Source organism: Balaenoptera ricei, chromosome 6, assembly GCF_028023285.1.
Source record: "Balaenoptera ricei isolate mBalRic1 chromosome 6, mBalRic1.hap2, whole genome shotgun sequence".
Classification (NCBI taxonomy): domain Eukaryota; kingdom Metazoa; phylum Chordata; class Mammalia; order Artiodactyla; family Balaenopteridae; genus Balaenoptera; species Balaenoptera ricei.
This window is the reverse complement of record NC_082644.1, coordinates 88,513,537-88,531,064: the sequence shown is the minus strand read 5'-3', so window position 1 is coordinate 88,531,064 and position 17,528 is coordinate 88,513,537. Positions and strand designations below refer to the sequence as shown.

At 43.0% G+C, this 17,528-nt stretch overlaps 1 protein-coding gene across 1 annotated transcript in view; it reads right to left on the bottom strand.

Annotated features, from left to right (window-relative positions):
* Window positions 1-15,257, bottom strand: part of CCDC180 (coiled-coil domain containing 180) — a 118,575-nt gene extending 103,318 nt beyond the window's left edge. Inside the window, 1 exon segment of the mRNA XM_059926676.1 lies at window positions 15,179-15,257. Coding sequence (XP_059782659.1) covers window positions 15,179-15,198 — 20 coding nt within the window. The 5' untranslated portion in view covers window positions 15,199-15,257.
* Window positions 15,258-17,528: the final 2,271 nt, after the last annotated feature.

Sequence of the window (17,528 nt, the reverse complement as noted above, 5' to 3'; positions counted from 1 at the left end):
CTCCTAAGGAAATGAAGTTAATACAGAACCTCTCTGAGATAAGGAGTAGAGGAAATTCTCTACAAGAAGAATGAACCTAGGAGGAAGTAGAAGGGTGCAAAAAGCCACAGAAAGTAATTAGCAAAACTTCCCATTATTCCTGAGCACAGGACTTTAAATATATACACATATATACAAACACTTTTAGAAACACAAAGACTCAAAAAGACCTTCATTGAAAGAAATATTGGAGGAAATTCTCAAGTAAATCTAGGAGGAAGGGGAAGAATTTAAGAGGAATAACAGAGAAATTAGGAAAATGTATTGTTAAATATCTAGGTAATTATTGTGAAATAAAATGTTTGAAATGCCAATTTGGAGTTGAAATACCAGATGATACCCCACATGGAAGAAGGGAGAGGTGGGTAGGAACAGGTGCAGATACAAAGGGAAGTGAAATGATGACCAAGTTCTTGTCATGTTTAGAAAGATGATGTAGAAACCTGCTTTCTCTTTCTGGGCTTCATAAGTAAAATATAATTCTAAGTAAGTATGTTAAAAATCCACAGTTAGCTACTAAAAGGATATAAATAGAAAGTAAATCAATGTATTAAGAAGTGTATATGAAGGAATGAAAATTCAATCACTCCAGCAAATACAGGAAGAGAAAAAAATGAAATAAAGACTACAATTGAAACACCACAAGAACAAAACTGTCCAAAGAATATTAAGCCACCAACAAAGAAGAAATACAAATATTCAATAAATTCTTAAAATTTCAACTAGTAATGAAAGGAGAAATTAAGATGAAATGCTGTCTTATCTATTAAAGTGGGAATTATTAACAATACCACCCAGCAGGGGTCCCCAAGGCCTGGGCATGGACCTGTGCTGGTCCACAGCCTGTTACAAACCCGGGCCGCACAGCAGGAGGTGAGCAGCGGGCGAGCGGGCAAAGCTTCATCTGCCGCTCCCCATCGCTCTCCATCGCTCGCATTACCGCCTGAACCATCCCCCGCCTCCCCCCCCCCACCGCCAACCCGCTTCCGTGGAAAAACTGTCTTCCATGAAACCGGTCCCTGGTGCCAAAAAAGGCTGGGGACCGCTGCTACCCAGCATTAGTGAAGGTTAAGACAAGTTGGTATTCATTTGCTGGTAATCAGAAGTGTAAGGAGGTATAACCATTCTGAGGATTAACTTTGCAATATATACCAAGAACCTTTAAATACAGCAATTCCATTTCTAGGAATTCTACTTCTAAAAAATATACACTACGGAAATAATCAGAGAGGTGCCTGAATTCAGGTACTAGAATGCTAAGATTCTCACTCTTCCTGCCTCCCTCCCTCCCTCATATGTGTGTATAACATTTTAAATGTAATATAGGTTCATCGTAAAACATTCAAAATACTTACAAATGTATAAAGTAGTAACTAAAAGCCCTTTCTCCTTCCATAATTATGTGTGTTTATAACCTGTAGTTTCAAGCAAAAATGGGATCGGACTAAACTTGATTTCTTCATTTAATCAATAAAGGAAACGGAATTCATTTAATAAAGAAAGGCAATTTCTAATGCTAGGATACACAGACCCACAGAACTCTTTCATCAGGGTTACTCTGCCTACACAGATTCGCTGCTGAGCTGGTCTTTTGCTTGGAGGGCAGAGCTGAGAGTTAGTCTGGCAGCAGCTAGAAACAGGTGAGCTCAGGGAGAGTAGAGAGCGTAGCTCTCTAAATAAGGGGTCCATAGCTATGCTTTCACTCCAGCAGTGAATAGATGAAGCAGGCACTGGAGTCAATCCAAGTTAGAAGGCCACTGAGACCCCCTTCTTGGTCTCTGAGACTCATACTGCTTCCTAGTGGGTCCAGGGCTGGAGGGGCAGATCTGTCGAGGGGTGAACAGCTTTTGCAGGGCAGCAGCAAAACACCACCCCCAAATGTAGAAAATCCGATTTCCACTGATGATAGCTTGGAACTGTGTTTATGATACACTGTTAAGTGAAAAAAAAAATTATAAAACAATATGATCCCAAGTTGTGAAGAGTGGTCATCTCTGGGTTGTAAGATTTGCATTCATTCTACTTTTTTTTAATGATTTTCTTGAATTTCCCAAGGGTAGTACACAGATGTATTACTTGATAGCTGCTCAGAACAGTGTTTGACACAAAGTAGACAGCAATAAACACATGCTGAATGAATGAATGGCTTGCTTTTGTAATCAGGGAAAAGACTGGATTTTATGCCAAAGCAATAAAACACCATTCTGAAGGGAAGTTACCCAGGAATCAGCATAAAGTGAAAACATGCAAGATTCGTTCTGTGATAGGGTATAAATTACAAATATTTCATTATTTAAAAAATATTGAAAATAAAAAGCTATGAGGGAGAAACAAGCAAGGACACACAACTGATGCATCTAGAGCAAGGGTCGTCTGCGTTCCCAACTCCTTTCTCCAATATCCCCACGCTGATTGCCTCATGGCCTTGGTGGGGTGTCTCTGTGCTCCCGCAGTCCTGATTCCTTCGGCCCTAACATTATCACTTTATAGTCACAAGTTAGGGCTTCCCTGGTGGCGCAGTGGTTAAGAATCTGCCTGCCAACGCAGGGGACACGGGTTTGAGCTCTGGTCCGGGAAGATCCCACATGCCACGGAGCAACTACGCCCGTGCGCCACAATTACTGAGCCTGCGCTCTAGAGCCCGTGAGCCACAACTCCTGAAGCCCGCGTGCCAGAGCCTGTGCTCCGCAACAAGAGAAGCCACCGCAGTGAGAAACCCGCGCACCGCAACGAAGAGTAGCCCCCGCTCACCACAACTAGAGAAAGCCCGCGCACAGCAACAAAGACCCAACTCAGCCAAAAATAAATAAATAAAATAAATAAATTATAGTCATAAGTTAAACATATGATAATAGCTTTTATTGATTAATGTCACTTTGTGTGTCACTATGTCCTAGGAATCCTGCTATTTTATATTACCTTATTTAATCTTTTCAAGAATCTTGTGAGGTAGATTGTATTACCTCCTTTTCATAATGAGGAACTGAAGCCACGAGAGGTTACCTAACCTGCCCAGAAAGAGGTGAGGCTGGGAGCCAGGCACCCCTGCATGTCACCATCCTCCCAGCCCCCGCTGCTGGCTCACGTGGCCCCTCGGAGCTCCTAGCATTCGCTGACCTGATGGCTGACTCATCTCTGATCCCAAGTCCAGCCCAGCACCTGGCACAGACAGGATAAGGGCATGTCTGTTAAATTCCATGGGAACTTCCCTCAGGAACCTGAGGCCCAGAGAGGGCCAGTGAGTAGAAAACATCACGAAGCCCAGGACTACTTCAGGTCCAGCTCAAGGGGCTCAGTGAGCGGGACCCTGACCTGGTTCCCACTTCTGAGTGCAGAGAAGGGTTGGGAAGGAGGAAGAGGTGTGTGCAGTGTGTGTGTGTGTGTGTGTGTGTGTGCACACGTGCCCGTCCATGTGATGCCTCCAGCAATGCAGTAGCCTGTGTGCTGGGGTGTCTGATTCTGGGCCAGCCCTGGCCTGCCTTTGTGAATCCCATCAATCCTCTAACACACAGCCTCCCCACAGTCCTGCCTTGGGGTCGGAGGTAGATGTAATAATGTGCTCAGGCTGGCTTGTACCAGCTTGGGACTGTCACATTATCAGGAATTTTGCAAGCCGGTTGTTAAACACCACCATTGGTAAAAATTAAATTATAAAAATGTATAATTAAATAAGTTATTTAAAAGGAAGGTAGTAAAGCCTCAAAACCCATCACTTCCTAATTATTTTGCTACGTTTTGCTATGATTTATTCTCTAGAGGTTATTTACATCTGTTATATCTGCACCATGAAAACTCTATGTTATGGTCTGTGCCACTACCGTGCCTCTCTTCACATCTCCATGTCAGCAACATCATGTTGTTAGCTTGAAATTAGCCATGCTGGGAATATTTATACCAGGGAAATGGGTGAACACTACAAATCAGGCTTTGATTTACTGTTCTGCAGACTGTCTAGAAAGTGACAGAGAAAATGTTAACAAGGCAGATTAAATTTAAACATATGTTTGTAGCCATTACATTGTGAATAGCAAAAAAAAAAAGAGGAAATATTCTTCTAGAATTTAAAACTCTTATCCCATTCATCCAAAAAATAGTTTCTGGCAACTGACATTGACAAATGAGTGAAGTTCTGACTTATACCTTGTCTCCATTGTTTCACATTTGTGTTACTCATTAATGTCAATAAAAATATCAACCAACATTCATGTCGAAAATATCCTCACGGGTCGATGGCAGGTTGGCTACAGACACAAGAATTTGGCAAAAATCAATGAAAGCATTCTTTGAGATTTAATTGGCTCTGTGCAATCTGCAAGAAAGATCATTGTATATTTTATTATCTGTAAATTTTGTGTGATAATCTATTCTAACAGTACAATTCATATTAAACTTATGTACGTATATGCATACTTTTTTCAGGGAGCCAGTTACTACACATTTCCTGGCACACCACTGGGCAGATGGGACACTAGTTCTGGGAGTGGTCAGGAATAATGAGGATGGCTGAGTTTGGAGACCTAGGTCAATATAAACTATGCTTTAGGGGAAAGACAAGTTTAGCAGAGAGAACACAGGACGGGGCCAGTGCCCACCCTACCCTCTTCTCCCAAAGCTCTGCAAAATGAGGAGGTTGGACCAGATCAGTGTTTTTAAGTTTTTTGACTACAAGTCAAATATACATTATAGCCATGACCCAGTTCAGATACATGTATGCAAAACAAATTTTCATAAAACAATACCATTAATATGATCTCTGGTAACTTTAATTCAATTCAATTCTATTCATTTTGTTCTTTTCCGTCCCATTTTGTAAAATGCTGGCCGTAAACACAAAATTAATTTTACAACCCACTAATGGGTATCAACCAGCTGCTTGGAAAAAAAAGACTTGACTATGAGGTGACTGCTAGGGTAGGGGCTGTGCACCCCTGAAGGCCTCTGATGCCTGACACCTTCAGCAAGTATTGGTCTTCGCACTGCAGGGTTCCCGAATACCAGGCCTTGTTCTGATGGACAGACAGCAGGTAAGGTCATTTGGAAACTCTTTAGCTCAGGCCCTATCACTTGTCTGGAACTGTTGCACCAGCCTCTTTGCTCATCCCCCTGAGGCCGGAGTCACCTGGAAAGGACACTCCACCCTCCCCCAGACTTAGCCTGCGGTACTCTCTGGTGCTTATCACTTCTGCTTCCTGCTACAGGTGCATTTTTCATGCTTAATCTCTCACTTTCAGACTGGGCTTTTCATCAGCAAGAAACATGCTTCATTCCACTTTGAACTCCTACCATCCCCCACCCCACCCCACCCCCAGCTTCTGACTAGGGACAAGGTACATAACAAATCCAAGCAAGTGCTGAATGAATGAGTGAAGAGGGGAGAAGGAAGGGGAGGAAGGTGGGCGGGAGAGAGGGAAACATCTGTGTACTCTGCGTGCTGGGCAAGCACACGGCTGAGCTGCACCCTGTCCACACCCGTGATGTGAGACACTCCGGTCCACCCCTGGCCATGGACTCACAGACTCCTGCCTGGTCACTCAAAGGCTCTGGAACCCAAGGCCATGGGCGGTTTGAATGCCCCCAGGACCTGCCTCCAGCCCTCCACACATGGGCAACCACGAAGCCTCATCTGGGCACCTCCAGTGGTGGGAATCCTCCAAGTTGCCCCTTCCATCTCACCAAGTAAGGGGGGCCAGAGGGAAAAGTGCTGGACCTGGGAGTGAGCCCCACTCCACCAATCATTAGCTGTGTGCCCGTAGAGGGGCCCTGCCCCTCTCTGGGCCTTACTCTTCTCATCCTGAAAATGGATCTAATACTCCCTTACAGGCTGCCGTGAGGATTAGATACAATGAGAGTCCAGTGCTCAGTCAGTATTGATCTTTCCCATCCATTCCCTGCTTTTGGACCAAAGAAAAGGATTTTCTTTCATTGGGTTGAAAGGGGACTCTCACTGGCTGTTTCTACCTCCTCAGAGGCCAGACCCCATCTGCTCCTCTGCCCCTGGAGCATCTGGGGTCAGCCCTCTCCAGACTGAGCGCCTCCCCAGCCCCAATCCAGTGCACGTCATGGGCAGCTGGCCTGGCATCCCTGGCCTCCTGCTAGGTGAGGGTGTGTCCGGGACTCCCCTGCCCTGGGCCCCTGACCACACAGTGGACTGAAGTCCTTCACCTGGTTAACCAGTAGCCAGAGCGCTGCACATACCTGGCTCTGTGACCAGTGTCCTGCTCCACACTGCAGGCAGGGGGGCCCAGAGCACCCTTGCCCAGATTGGCCCCGCTGTCCTCCAGAGCCACCAGCTTCCTCTGAGGCGCTCACATAAAGGTGCCTGGCCAGGAAAAACCATTTTGAGGCCACCCAGCTCTGCTGCTAAGTGCTGTGGCTCCTTAGGCTCAGGGGGCCCCGTGGTCTCAGTTTGGTCACTTGTAAACTGAGAAGGTTGGACCGCTTGGGACTCAGCCCACAGTCACAGCATCCAGCCCACTGTGTGGAAAAGTCTTTTCATGTGTCTGTGTCCCCCACTGGATGGGGAGATCCTAGGGGGCAGGGGCCTTCCTCATTCTTCTCATGTGCACAGCTCCTGGCCCAACATGTGGCAACAGCAGGTGCCCACTAACGTTTCCTAAATGGATGGATGGAAAGCTAATGTTTCTCAAGGGCCTACTGTGCACCAAGCTATACCTTAAGGGTTATGCTTTTATTAACTAATTTCAGCTTCACAACAGGCCTGTGAGAGGTACTATCATCACCCCATTTCACAGATGAGAAAACTGAGGCTCCAGAAGATGAGGAAACTCGTCCAAGCTCACCCAGCCAGTGAACAGTGGAGCCAGGACTTGAACCCTGGCAACATGGATGACCACGTAAGTAATTGCCAGCTGTCACCCTCCATGACTCCTCAATGAATTTTTCTGTTCCTACGGCCAGGGCAGCGTGAGTTCTTTTGGCACAAAGACATGAGAATTGCGGGGGCTTGTGAAGATTTGAGAGTGGATGTGTGTGCAGGTCATTGGTGCACGCACAGCTTTAAGAATGGTGTGGGGGAAAGCAAACTCCCTCTCAAGATGAAATCCATGAGGAAATGACAGGCTGTCTGAGGAGGGGGAGTGGGCAGGGGTGTCCAGGGGACTGCCCATGTGTTGACAATTGTTGGAGCTGGGTGATGGGAATAGGGGGTTCTTTATATTATTCTCTCTTCTCTTGTATAAATATGTACACATCCATAATAAAAAGTTTAAAATAAAATAAAGTCCACGACTATCACAAAACCCACATACGCTGCCACCTTGCTGACGGTCCCTTCTGTTTTCTTCCCAGCTCCTCCATCCCCCTCAGGCTTGCCTCTGACAGCCTTCCCAGAAAGTTCCATGTGTCTTTCTGTGCTTCTCTCTCTTATTGCCTATTGGTTTGTCCCTGTCTGTCACTTTCAGTGACTCTCTGAGAATCAGGGGAAGTTCTATAATGGAACACACATTGATACCCTTTTTTGATTCCATTTTTTCCCCAGGGCCTCTGTCTTCTCTGTGTGTCCAAATCTGTTTTCTGCTTCTTTGCCTTGACTACTCCCATCCATTTGGACCTTGCTTTAGAGGTAGGAATTCTCGGCTCTGGTTGGTAACCTCCACCAGACAGTGTGTATAGGTGGGTTTTCATGCCTATGTGGGTCCTCAGATCTGCCCAGAGGAAAAGCCTGGGATTTGGAGTCAGAGACCTTGCGACCTGGGGTGAATCATTTCTCCTCCTGAAGTCTTGGTTGCTTCATCTGTAGAATGGGTGTGATCTACTTCCCTAGATCATTAGAGAATGGGTATGAATGGTACTTTGTTAACTGGGAAGCACCATGCTTGCTGGTTCTCAGGCCTGCTTCCACCTTCCCTACAACTCCCTCCCACAGACGCTATTCCACGAGGTGGGAGTGGAGGATTCCAAGCAGCAGCCCGGCCCCCAGCAGACCCTGGGGCCCCTCCGGGGGAGGGGGGGCGGACACTGGCGTTACGGAGAGACACAGGAGCCACAGTACCAAAGAGCTGGACACCCTGGCTGGGTGCCTTGGCTCCACCACCACCTGGTAAACTGACTCAGAGAGACAGAATCAGCTCAGTCAAGTTGGGAACAGAGCTCTCCCCCAGGGCACAGGGGCTGCGAGACCTTCCCCTGTTCTGAGCAGGGCACTGCGGGAAATACCAGTGCTTTACACTTTATAAAGCACTCTCATCCCCAAGGTCTCACTGGATCCTCAGAGAGCACAGGTCAGAGGGAGCCTGTCACTTGTCCACAGTGGGACTCAAACACAGGTGCTAATTTTTTTTTTTTTTTGCACCGCTCGTTATGTGGGATCTTAGTTCCCGGACCAGGGATCCAACCCGCACCCCCTGCATTGGAAGGGTGGAGTCTTAACCACTGGACCGCCAGGGAAGTCCCCACGGGTGCTAATTTTAAGATGAGATATTGATTGACCTTTTGTGTCTGGCCTGTCTTTATTCCATCTTCTCCCAGGGCCTCTCTGTTTACTCCTCTGTGTGTCCAGATCTCTGTTTATTTTCCTTTGCCTTGACCTTGCCCATTCATTTTGAGCTTACTGTACTGAGAGGAATGGTCTGCACCTGGTAGGTACCCTCCTTTCGGAGGGAGTGTATGGGAGTGTTTTCACGCCTATCTGACAACTTCAGACAGAGTTACCATGCAAAAAATTGGTGATTGAAGAAGGCAAAAGCCCATTTTCTGCTCCCTACCATTCTTAACTGTCCAATAAAGCAACATTCATTTTCATTTCTTCTCACTTAATAAATTAACAATAATAGCTATCGTTCATTGAAGGTTTATCACATGCTGGACATTGGGCTATGTATGGTCTTTACAGTTATTATCTCAGTCTTTTCACAACCTATGCAGCATGGACTATTATTCCAACTTCAAGGATAAAGCTTTAGAGAGGTGAAGTAAACGCAGATCTTCTCAATTACAAAGCCCTTTTACCTCTACTTTCAGAAGATCCTACCAAACTAAGAGAGGAGTTGGAAAGATCAGTGACCATTCACAGTCCCACTCACAGGGACCTAGATTGGCTGTTAAGGGGTATTCTTCCCACCCATGATTATACCGTAGTTATCAGACAAGCCAGGCGGGCCCCTGGGAAAAAAACCCCTCACAGAGGAATCAGACAGCCAGAATTTCTCCCAGGCCCTCCTACAAGTGACTCAGAAATGGTTCAATAGAGGCTGATATTCTGAGGCTGATAGAGCAATTGTAGAGGCTTTCCCCCCTAAGGTGAATTGGTCCAAGGTTGAATATGCACTCAGAAATAAGGCCTTTGTTTAAAACACCTTAGACTTTTTCAGTCTATTAAACCCTGAAGCTCTCTAATGTAGAAATCTTTTGATCTCCATCTTAGTAGGAAATCACCCTTATACAAAGCAGCAAGTTTAGTTGGATGGGTGGGTCAGTCTCTTGATATTCAGGTTACAGCCCAATTCTCTGAAACAGAAAACAATTGTCTTTGTCTTGCAAATCTGTACAAAACCAGAAATGTGGCTCTAGAAACAATTCAAAGTCCACCTAGCCTTATTAATCCCTAAATCTCCCCTTTTCATCTTAAAATGCTTGTAGATATTGGGATTTCAGAAACAGAGTTGTACTGCACTTAAGAAAAAGAAGGACAATTTTAAATAGTAATTACTCTAGACCTCTAATAATAGGCAAATATACCCCGAAACTCCTTGGCGAAAACTTGAGTACTTTCTCTGTGCCTTCTTGATGTAGATTTTCTACATTCATCTTCTCTGGGACCTAAGAACCATTCTTTGAAAAGCAAACTTTAGGGAGAAGTTTCTCATCAGAAGCAGAAGAGAAGGAACTATGTGGAAATCAGACTAACGAAAACTCTTAAATGTCCTCCCACAAATGTTAGTAAAAAGCTTTAGCCATCTGAGCAGGTGACAACTGCCAAAACAAAGTTTGAATCCAACTGTTCTTTCATAAGCTAGTGAGTTTTGTATTATTGTATGTGTCTCATGGCTAAAATTTTAGAACAATAGTTATAAGGTCTTGTTTGCATCTGTCTGTATGTTTATACATGTATGTTGTAGAGATGTGATATTTCTCTACCTCCAGATGGTATTGTCGAAATTAATGTATAAAGAGCTCTATTTATTTGGGTTGAAGGACACGTGTTTGTAAGGATTGGGTATTCTAAAACTCTCATAAATACATAGATAACATTATCTCTGTTGCAAAATTGGTCAGCAAGGAAAATAGCTTGGGATGATGCCTGACTTTGTCTAATGTCTCGTTAGGTTTTTGTGAATAGTCTAAACATAATTGTTGGGAGGAAGTGATGTAGATAGATGTAAGTGGGATAAGAGTTTTTAGGTGAACTTTCCAGCAATAAATATGTGTATGGTATTCTAATTAAAAATAGCTACTAAAATCTTTTTGGTAACTTGAAACCTTAAAGTTTTGCTAAGCTAAGTTAAATAATGGAATCTCACTGAATATCTAGATCATTTCCAAATAAGATGAAACAGTGAAACATTAACTACTGAACATAGGTTTACTGACTCTTATCTTCTTATTACAGAGAAACTAAAGATATTTGGGTTTATTAGTAAATGTATTTTGTGCCACATTGAAAGACTGTACTATGAAAAAGTGTATGCTTCAAAATTATGAAAGGTATTCATAAATTTGCCAGTCTATGGAATTCTGGTGTAACAGTTCACAATTGCTCACTTCTTAGTTTTCACTAGAAGTTAAGGTTGCTAAGGGTTAAGAATTCTAATTAATATATGTAATTAAAGCTACCAGAAATAATATGGGAAACAACTCTGTATGCAAGAAAAGTAAGATATATTTTTACCTAAGAAAAGATATGATGTATGGAGATGCATTTCTGTTGAAGGAAATGAAAGTGATTTTGTCCTAAAGTAAAGCTGGTTATTTCAGAATGGGAAGATGGAAAATAAAGGATAAACTAAATGTATATAGAAAGTTGAAAGGGGAGGGAAAGAGAATTTTACGTTGTGTAATCAAGCTGGCTAAAATTGAATTGTTATTATAAGGGTATTTAAAATAAGCCTTAATATCAATAGTGTACTTATATAAAACTGGAACTTGATTTTCTTTCATCTGTTAAAAGGACAAAGTTCTATTGGACTATTGGTCTTCTCCTGATAAGAAGTTGTGAAAGGTTTTTCTTTACCTCTTAAGTTATCTGCCTAGAAAGCAAAGATTCGGTGTTTTATCAAAATAATTTCCTGTGCTTCATGTTGTCTTAATCAGGTCTTTGATTATTTAAGAGAACTGAATCATCTCAATATTAAAAGAGATAAGTTTTGCTCACAACTGTGTAACAATCTTTATTTGCCTTTAAAATCTTTTATTGTTGCTTGGGTTAAATAGACAACTATGTATTGTTTCATAGTGTGATCCTTATTTAGTCAAGTGTCCAAACTTTTTGATATTTTTGACAAACTTCGCCAAATCAAACTCTAACTAAAGTCTTTTTGACATGGAAGTAATATTGGGATTTTCCAGAGGGCCCCTGGAACAACTCAAAAGATTTTTTCTCCTTAAAAACAGAGAGATAGAGGCTTACTGATATGTTAAATTACATAGGAAGCGTTGTCAAATAAGACGTAATACTAAGCCTTCTATATGTTGTATTTGTATAGGTATATAAGCATTCCAGAAATTGTATGAAATTCCTAAACTTCTGAAATGTCTGGTATAATGTTAATCAGTCATAATTCTATAATTACCTTAATAATAACTAGAATGTTGTCTGTTACAGAGATAACCAAATTTCTTCGTCAATCGCATTGTAATGAACTCTAATCAGATCTTTAACCATGGCCATTTTTAAGTCTTTGTCATTTACAGAAGTTACTGTTTTACTCTGATGCTTTTGCAGAAGTGTTTGCAAGTGTGCTTCATCTTCAAGGAGATTCATGGAAAGGACTCTGGCAAGCACAGATTTCTGATAACTTTAAGATCATAAAACTGAGCTGAGTAAGAATCTCCACAACTGATGAAAAAACTGGATTCAAGCAGAAGAAGAATTAATAACAGACTGAACGAACTGATAAGGATGATTATAATTTTTATGACTTTTTGTCTGAAACATTGTTGGTTCTTTAATGTTTTGTTTTTCCAGATTAAGTTCTTTAATATTAAGGAAACTTTTTCTCTTAAGCTATCTATGACTTAGAGCAATTTGATAAAGTGTACCTTCGTGAATAAGGATGAAACAATTACTTTTTCTCCCTACCTGATCCCTCCAGAATTTGGAAACTTAGTGAATGATCTTTATGACAAAATATTTATTTGCCTAAGTTAATAAGAATCTATTCTTCTTGTAACAGGACACAATTGGAAACATTTGTTATATTATCAAAGCTTTGGTTGGAATGTCAGATTTGAGAAGATTCATAGAATCAGATATGACAAGACAGTTTTAAATAATTAAGGCTGAGTTTATAGAGTCAATAAATCCCCTTGGAAAAACAGCCTGGTACCTTGCTTTCAGGGTTCCTGACAGTCTTACCAGGTTAGTAAGGAAAGTCCCTTCCTGGCAGGTACAGGATACCTGGGGGACCTCAAGAAGAGAGGAATCAACCCAAATCTATAAGCATTAAGACAAAGTCTGATGGAAAGTCTTTGGCTTGGCTTCCTGACCTCTAGATGCTTTTAAAAGTTCAATCTGAAATTCTTTATGAAAAGCCAGCAAAGAATATTTAAAAGACCCCACATGGTCAATTGCTATTCTTGCTGCGCTTGTACAAATAATCGGATAAAGTTTATTGAAACTAGACCTATTTTGTGAACAAATTAGTCTTCATTTGGCTATCTCTGATAGAAATAAGGGTGATTTTAGAAAAATTATGTTTCAGTAGAAACTATAATACACACTTGTAGATAAGATTCTAGTTCTGTTAATTGTCTCTGAGGTTTTGTTTTCTACCCGTAAACTGGACTGGATCCTGAATTCTAGTTTCCTCAAATATCTGGCTACAAATCTCCAAACTAATGTTTCCAATTTTCTCCCACCTTTTTGACTTGGAATCACTAAAAACAAAAGCTGCCCTTTTCCCTGAAACCCTGCAAACTGAATGTGAATGGCTTGATATAAACTTCAGAGAAATCACCATAACAGCTCATGTTTAGACATCGTTTGTGCCTGTTGCTTTGTGGGCCACTCAGAAAGCGTAACTGAACACCTGATGACATCATCAGAGACACTCAAACTGCAAAAGATGTTTCAACCCTAACATATAGAAAATCTTCTTGACTGGCTGCCTCCTGGGCTCAGAAAGTGGTTTAGAGTCTTCTCCAACCATTAAGCTTCGGTTTTCTTCTGTTTCCATAGAAATGCCTCTTAATAAATACCTGACCACTGGCACTATCTAGGCCTAACTCTGGGAGCACACCTGCGAGACCACCTCCTGAAATGAGACACAACTGTTTAACTAAACTGATCTATTCTCACTACTGAGACAGGTTCAATGAGATACCGAGCAATTTGTCAACTCAGCTTCTGGACTGTGAAACTTGTTTGAAGTTTCAAAAGTGGGATAATGGGGGGAAGATTTTGTCACCCCAAGATATGCCTCTTCAGCATAAGGATTATTTTAAGACGGTTATTTTTAAGAAACTGCAGACATAGGGGAAGCTCTGAAAATGCAGCTTTTATAGGAGACATTTACATGTATGGGGGAAATCTCTTGTTTGTAAGGGTGTCTTCCTCACTGTACCAGGAATGGTAGATAAGGTAGACAAGGTAAGATGACCTTATCTCTAGAAACTCTTATCAATGTAGAAAACAATTATTTAAATCTGCATAATGACCTTACCCTTGTTTACTGTGCTTTTCCTGATAACCTCCTATAACTAACTCCTCAACTCCAACATTTTCTTTTGTCTTTAGCTGAAGATGGTATTTAGGGTGACAGCTTCAGCCATCTGGGGGAGTTACTCTATTTTCCTGGGTATCTCCCATGTATACAGGAGTCATACACGTTATTAAATTTGTTTGTTTTTCTCCTGTTAATCTTTTTATTACAGGGATGTCTCAGTCAAGAACCTAGAAGGGTAGAGGGAAAATTATTTTTCCTTCCTCACAATAACATCCCTTGACAATCTAAACAGAGAACACTATGACACCAGAAAGTGATGGCTCTAATTTTTGTTCTATTTTTGAGTAGGCTTTTTAGTTCTGGGATCATTTTAAATGAAGTGTTTAAGTTTATATGTCTGAGTGAGAACGCTTCTAGATGGGACTGTACAGCTCTCAAAGTCCTTTCACATTCTTTTCTCAGATGATCTTCACAAAGCTGTGGGTTAGGTAGGACAGGGGTTATTACACCTGATTAATAGATGAGGAAACCAAGGCTTTAAGATCTGCTAGAAACTACAGAGCCAGGACTCAAGCCCAGGTCCTCTAACACCATATCTGCGCTCTTCCCACTCCACTCTGTGGCTCTAAACTGAAGACGAACAGAAATCTATTCACTGATCCATCGTTCCTTCCTCTGTGCCAGCTGCCTACAGATTAGGTAAACCATGCCCTCCTCCCAGTTCCATGAATCACCATAGCAAAGAAGACAGTTGCCAGGTTTCGCAAAAAACTAAAAATAGAACTACCATATGACCCAGCAATTCCACTCCTGGGTATATATCAGAAAATAACAAAAACACTAATTTGAAAAGATACATGCACCCCAATGTTCATAGCAGCACTATTCACAATAGCTAAGATACGGAAGCAACCTAAGTGTCCATCAACAGATGAATGGATTAAGAAGATGTGGAACATATGTACAATGGAATACTATTCAGCCATAAAAAGAACGAAATTTTGCCATTTGCCACAACATGGATGGATTTGGAGGGTATTCACTTAAAAATTGTGAATCATTGTACACCTGTAACTAATACTGTACCTCAACTATACATCAATTAAAATTTTTATTAAAAAAAGGGGGGAACTCCCTGGCGGTACAGTGGTTAGGACTCGGTGCTCTCACTGGCAGGGGTCCAGGTTCAATCCCTGGTCAGGGCATGGCCAAAAAAAAAAAGAAGAAGAAGAATACAGTTGCCAGGAACATACAGTTGTCCAGCATGACCTGTCTCAAGCCTGACCCTGATAACTCACCTTGCGTTTGAGGAAAGCATCTTGGTAGAAAAGCACTGCCTGCAGCGCTGGTGAGCAATCTGCTTCTCTGGATTGTTCTTTGGGCTTCTCTTGCCTCTTGGTGATGACTGCTTCTGATGTTCTGACGTTCTGCCCAGTTCCCTTCACAGAACCCAAAAATAAAACCTCGGCGAAAGGCAAACATCCAGTCAAATATTTACCAGAGAAATGACAGCAAGTGGGTGGCCTCCTTCCTTGTTTGGGAACACTACTGGCTATTCTTCTGCTCTACCGCCCTTCTCATGCTTTTTCATGCAAAAGCAGGAACTGCCCTCCTAGTTCCTCTCCCCAAGACTCTTGCTGTCTCTTTTAGCCCTCACTGGCTGTGGGCACTGGCTCCTTGAGCTACTGGAGCTCTGCCCAGAAGCTGAGGCCTCTTCGGCTAGCTGTAAGAATTATTACAGGCAATAAAGCAGGGCTCTGCCTCAAGGCAATAAACTAGGAAACTAGCACCACTGGCTTCAAGATTCTCCTTGGAAACAAGACAATTTGCTGGGAGAAGTGGCTGGAGACAAGTTCAAAACTGAACCCCACCCATGTGGCAGAACCGGGGCTAGCTGTCCACAAGGAATTCCTGCTCCCTTGCCATAAAGTGAAGTTGTTGCTGGCAAGGACCTGCCCAGCGAGGGGGCATACTCCCCAGCCCACCAAGGAGTCTAGGAATAAACACGGGATCAAGGCTACCAATGGGATGTGAGCAGAAGTGATGTGTGTTACTTCTGGGCTAAGACAGTTAAGAAGCAAGTGTGTTTTTTCTACCCTCTCCTTCCGCACCTGCTGGTTTAGGACTCAAAGGCCCAAAAGGAATGGGATGGGAAGGAGCCTGAGTCCCTGAATCACCATGTAGAGGAAGCTGTCCTCTACACCAACTGTCCATAAGCAAGAAATAAAGGTCTATTGTAATAAGCCAGTGAAGTGCCAGCTTATTTGTTACAGCAGCTAGTGTTGCCCTAGCTAACATAGCACAGAGTGTGGAGGACTTGTAAGCATCATATGGTCCAAGTTCTTGATTTTAAGGATAAGAAGACAGAGGCTTAAGGAAGGGAAGTACACTAAGAGGACCAGCCTTAGAAAGCCTGCCATGTCCACAGAGCTGTGCCAAGGGTGTGAGCATCCACACTGGTGCCATGCGATTCTGTGCCCCAGAGCACTGCTCATTGGACCAAAGCTGAGTGCCTGACCCAAGGGCAGCCAGTCACAAACCATATCAATCTGCCATCTGTGATGGACATTCTGTCCAACAGGCCATCTCCTTCCGGAGTCTGACCTTGAGACACAGAACAAGAACTAAACACTCATCAGTGGGACCGAGAACCAAATAACACCCAGAGAGATGCAGGAAGCTAAGGAATGGTCAAGTCCTGATCAGGGCAGAGCGTGACTCTTGCTGCTGAGAAGTGTGTTAAGATTTCCCAGTTACCAGAATGGCCCATGGATTCTAAATGGCCACGCTGTTCCCAAATGATCATCCAGAGCCAAATGCGAACTAGACCCCAGGTGTTCTTATCTGTTGATTCACTGCATCCATCAGCTGCCAGGCCAGTTAATGGCAACATCACACTCTTATCACCCATGAGTTGTCTGTGGCTCCTCCCCTTCTCTCACCTCATTCGTTCTGCCTCCTGGTGGCTCTTATCCACCCCTTGGATGTCAGAGGGCTCATTCCTCTTTTCCCTTCTGCCAGCCTGGAGTTGGTGTTCAGAATGGTGGAGCCACAACATGGAAAGAGCCTGGGTCCCTGAATCAACACTTGGTGAGACTAGGAATAGCCATTTGAGAGTTTACACAAATAAGGAATAAACTTCTATTATGTAAGAGCCATTATATGCTTTGGAGTTTGTTTGTTAAAGCAGCTAGTCCTTATCCTAATCAATACAACTTCCTTTCCATTCACACTACTACTGCCGCAGTTGTAGCCCTCACCACCTCCTGCCTGGACCAACACAAGTGCTCTCTAACAGCCCTGCAGCCTCCAGTCTCCATGCCTAGTACAGACACGCATCTCCCTAAAGCACAGCTCAGACTTGCCAAACATCCTCCATGGTCTGCTCTCCCAACCCTGGCTTTCCAAACCCTCCAAGAAGTTGCTTCAACCCTCTTTTCCAGCCTCATCTCCACTGGTTTCCATCTATATTTTTTTCAAAGTTGCTTATGCATCCCTAAACATGGCCTTTCATGTTACTCTGGCTCTTTAGGAAACAAGGAACAGAGATCCACTCGAGTTGCCTGGAGTTAAAGGGGTTTCCAATTCTTCCCGAAAGGGCTGGGGCCCAACCGGGGAAGGCGTTGGAGACTGAAGCCACTCTTGGGA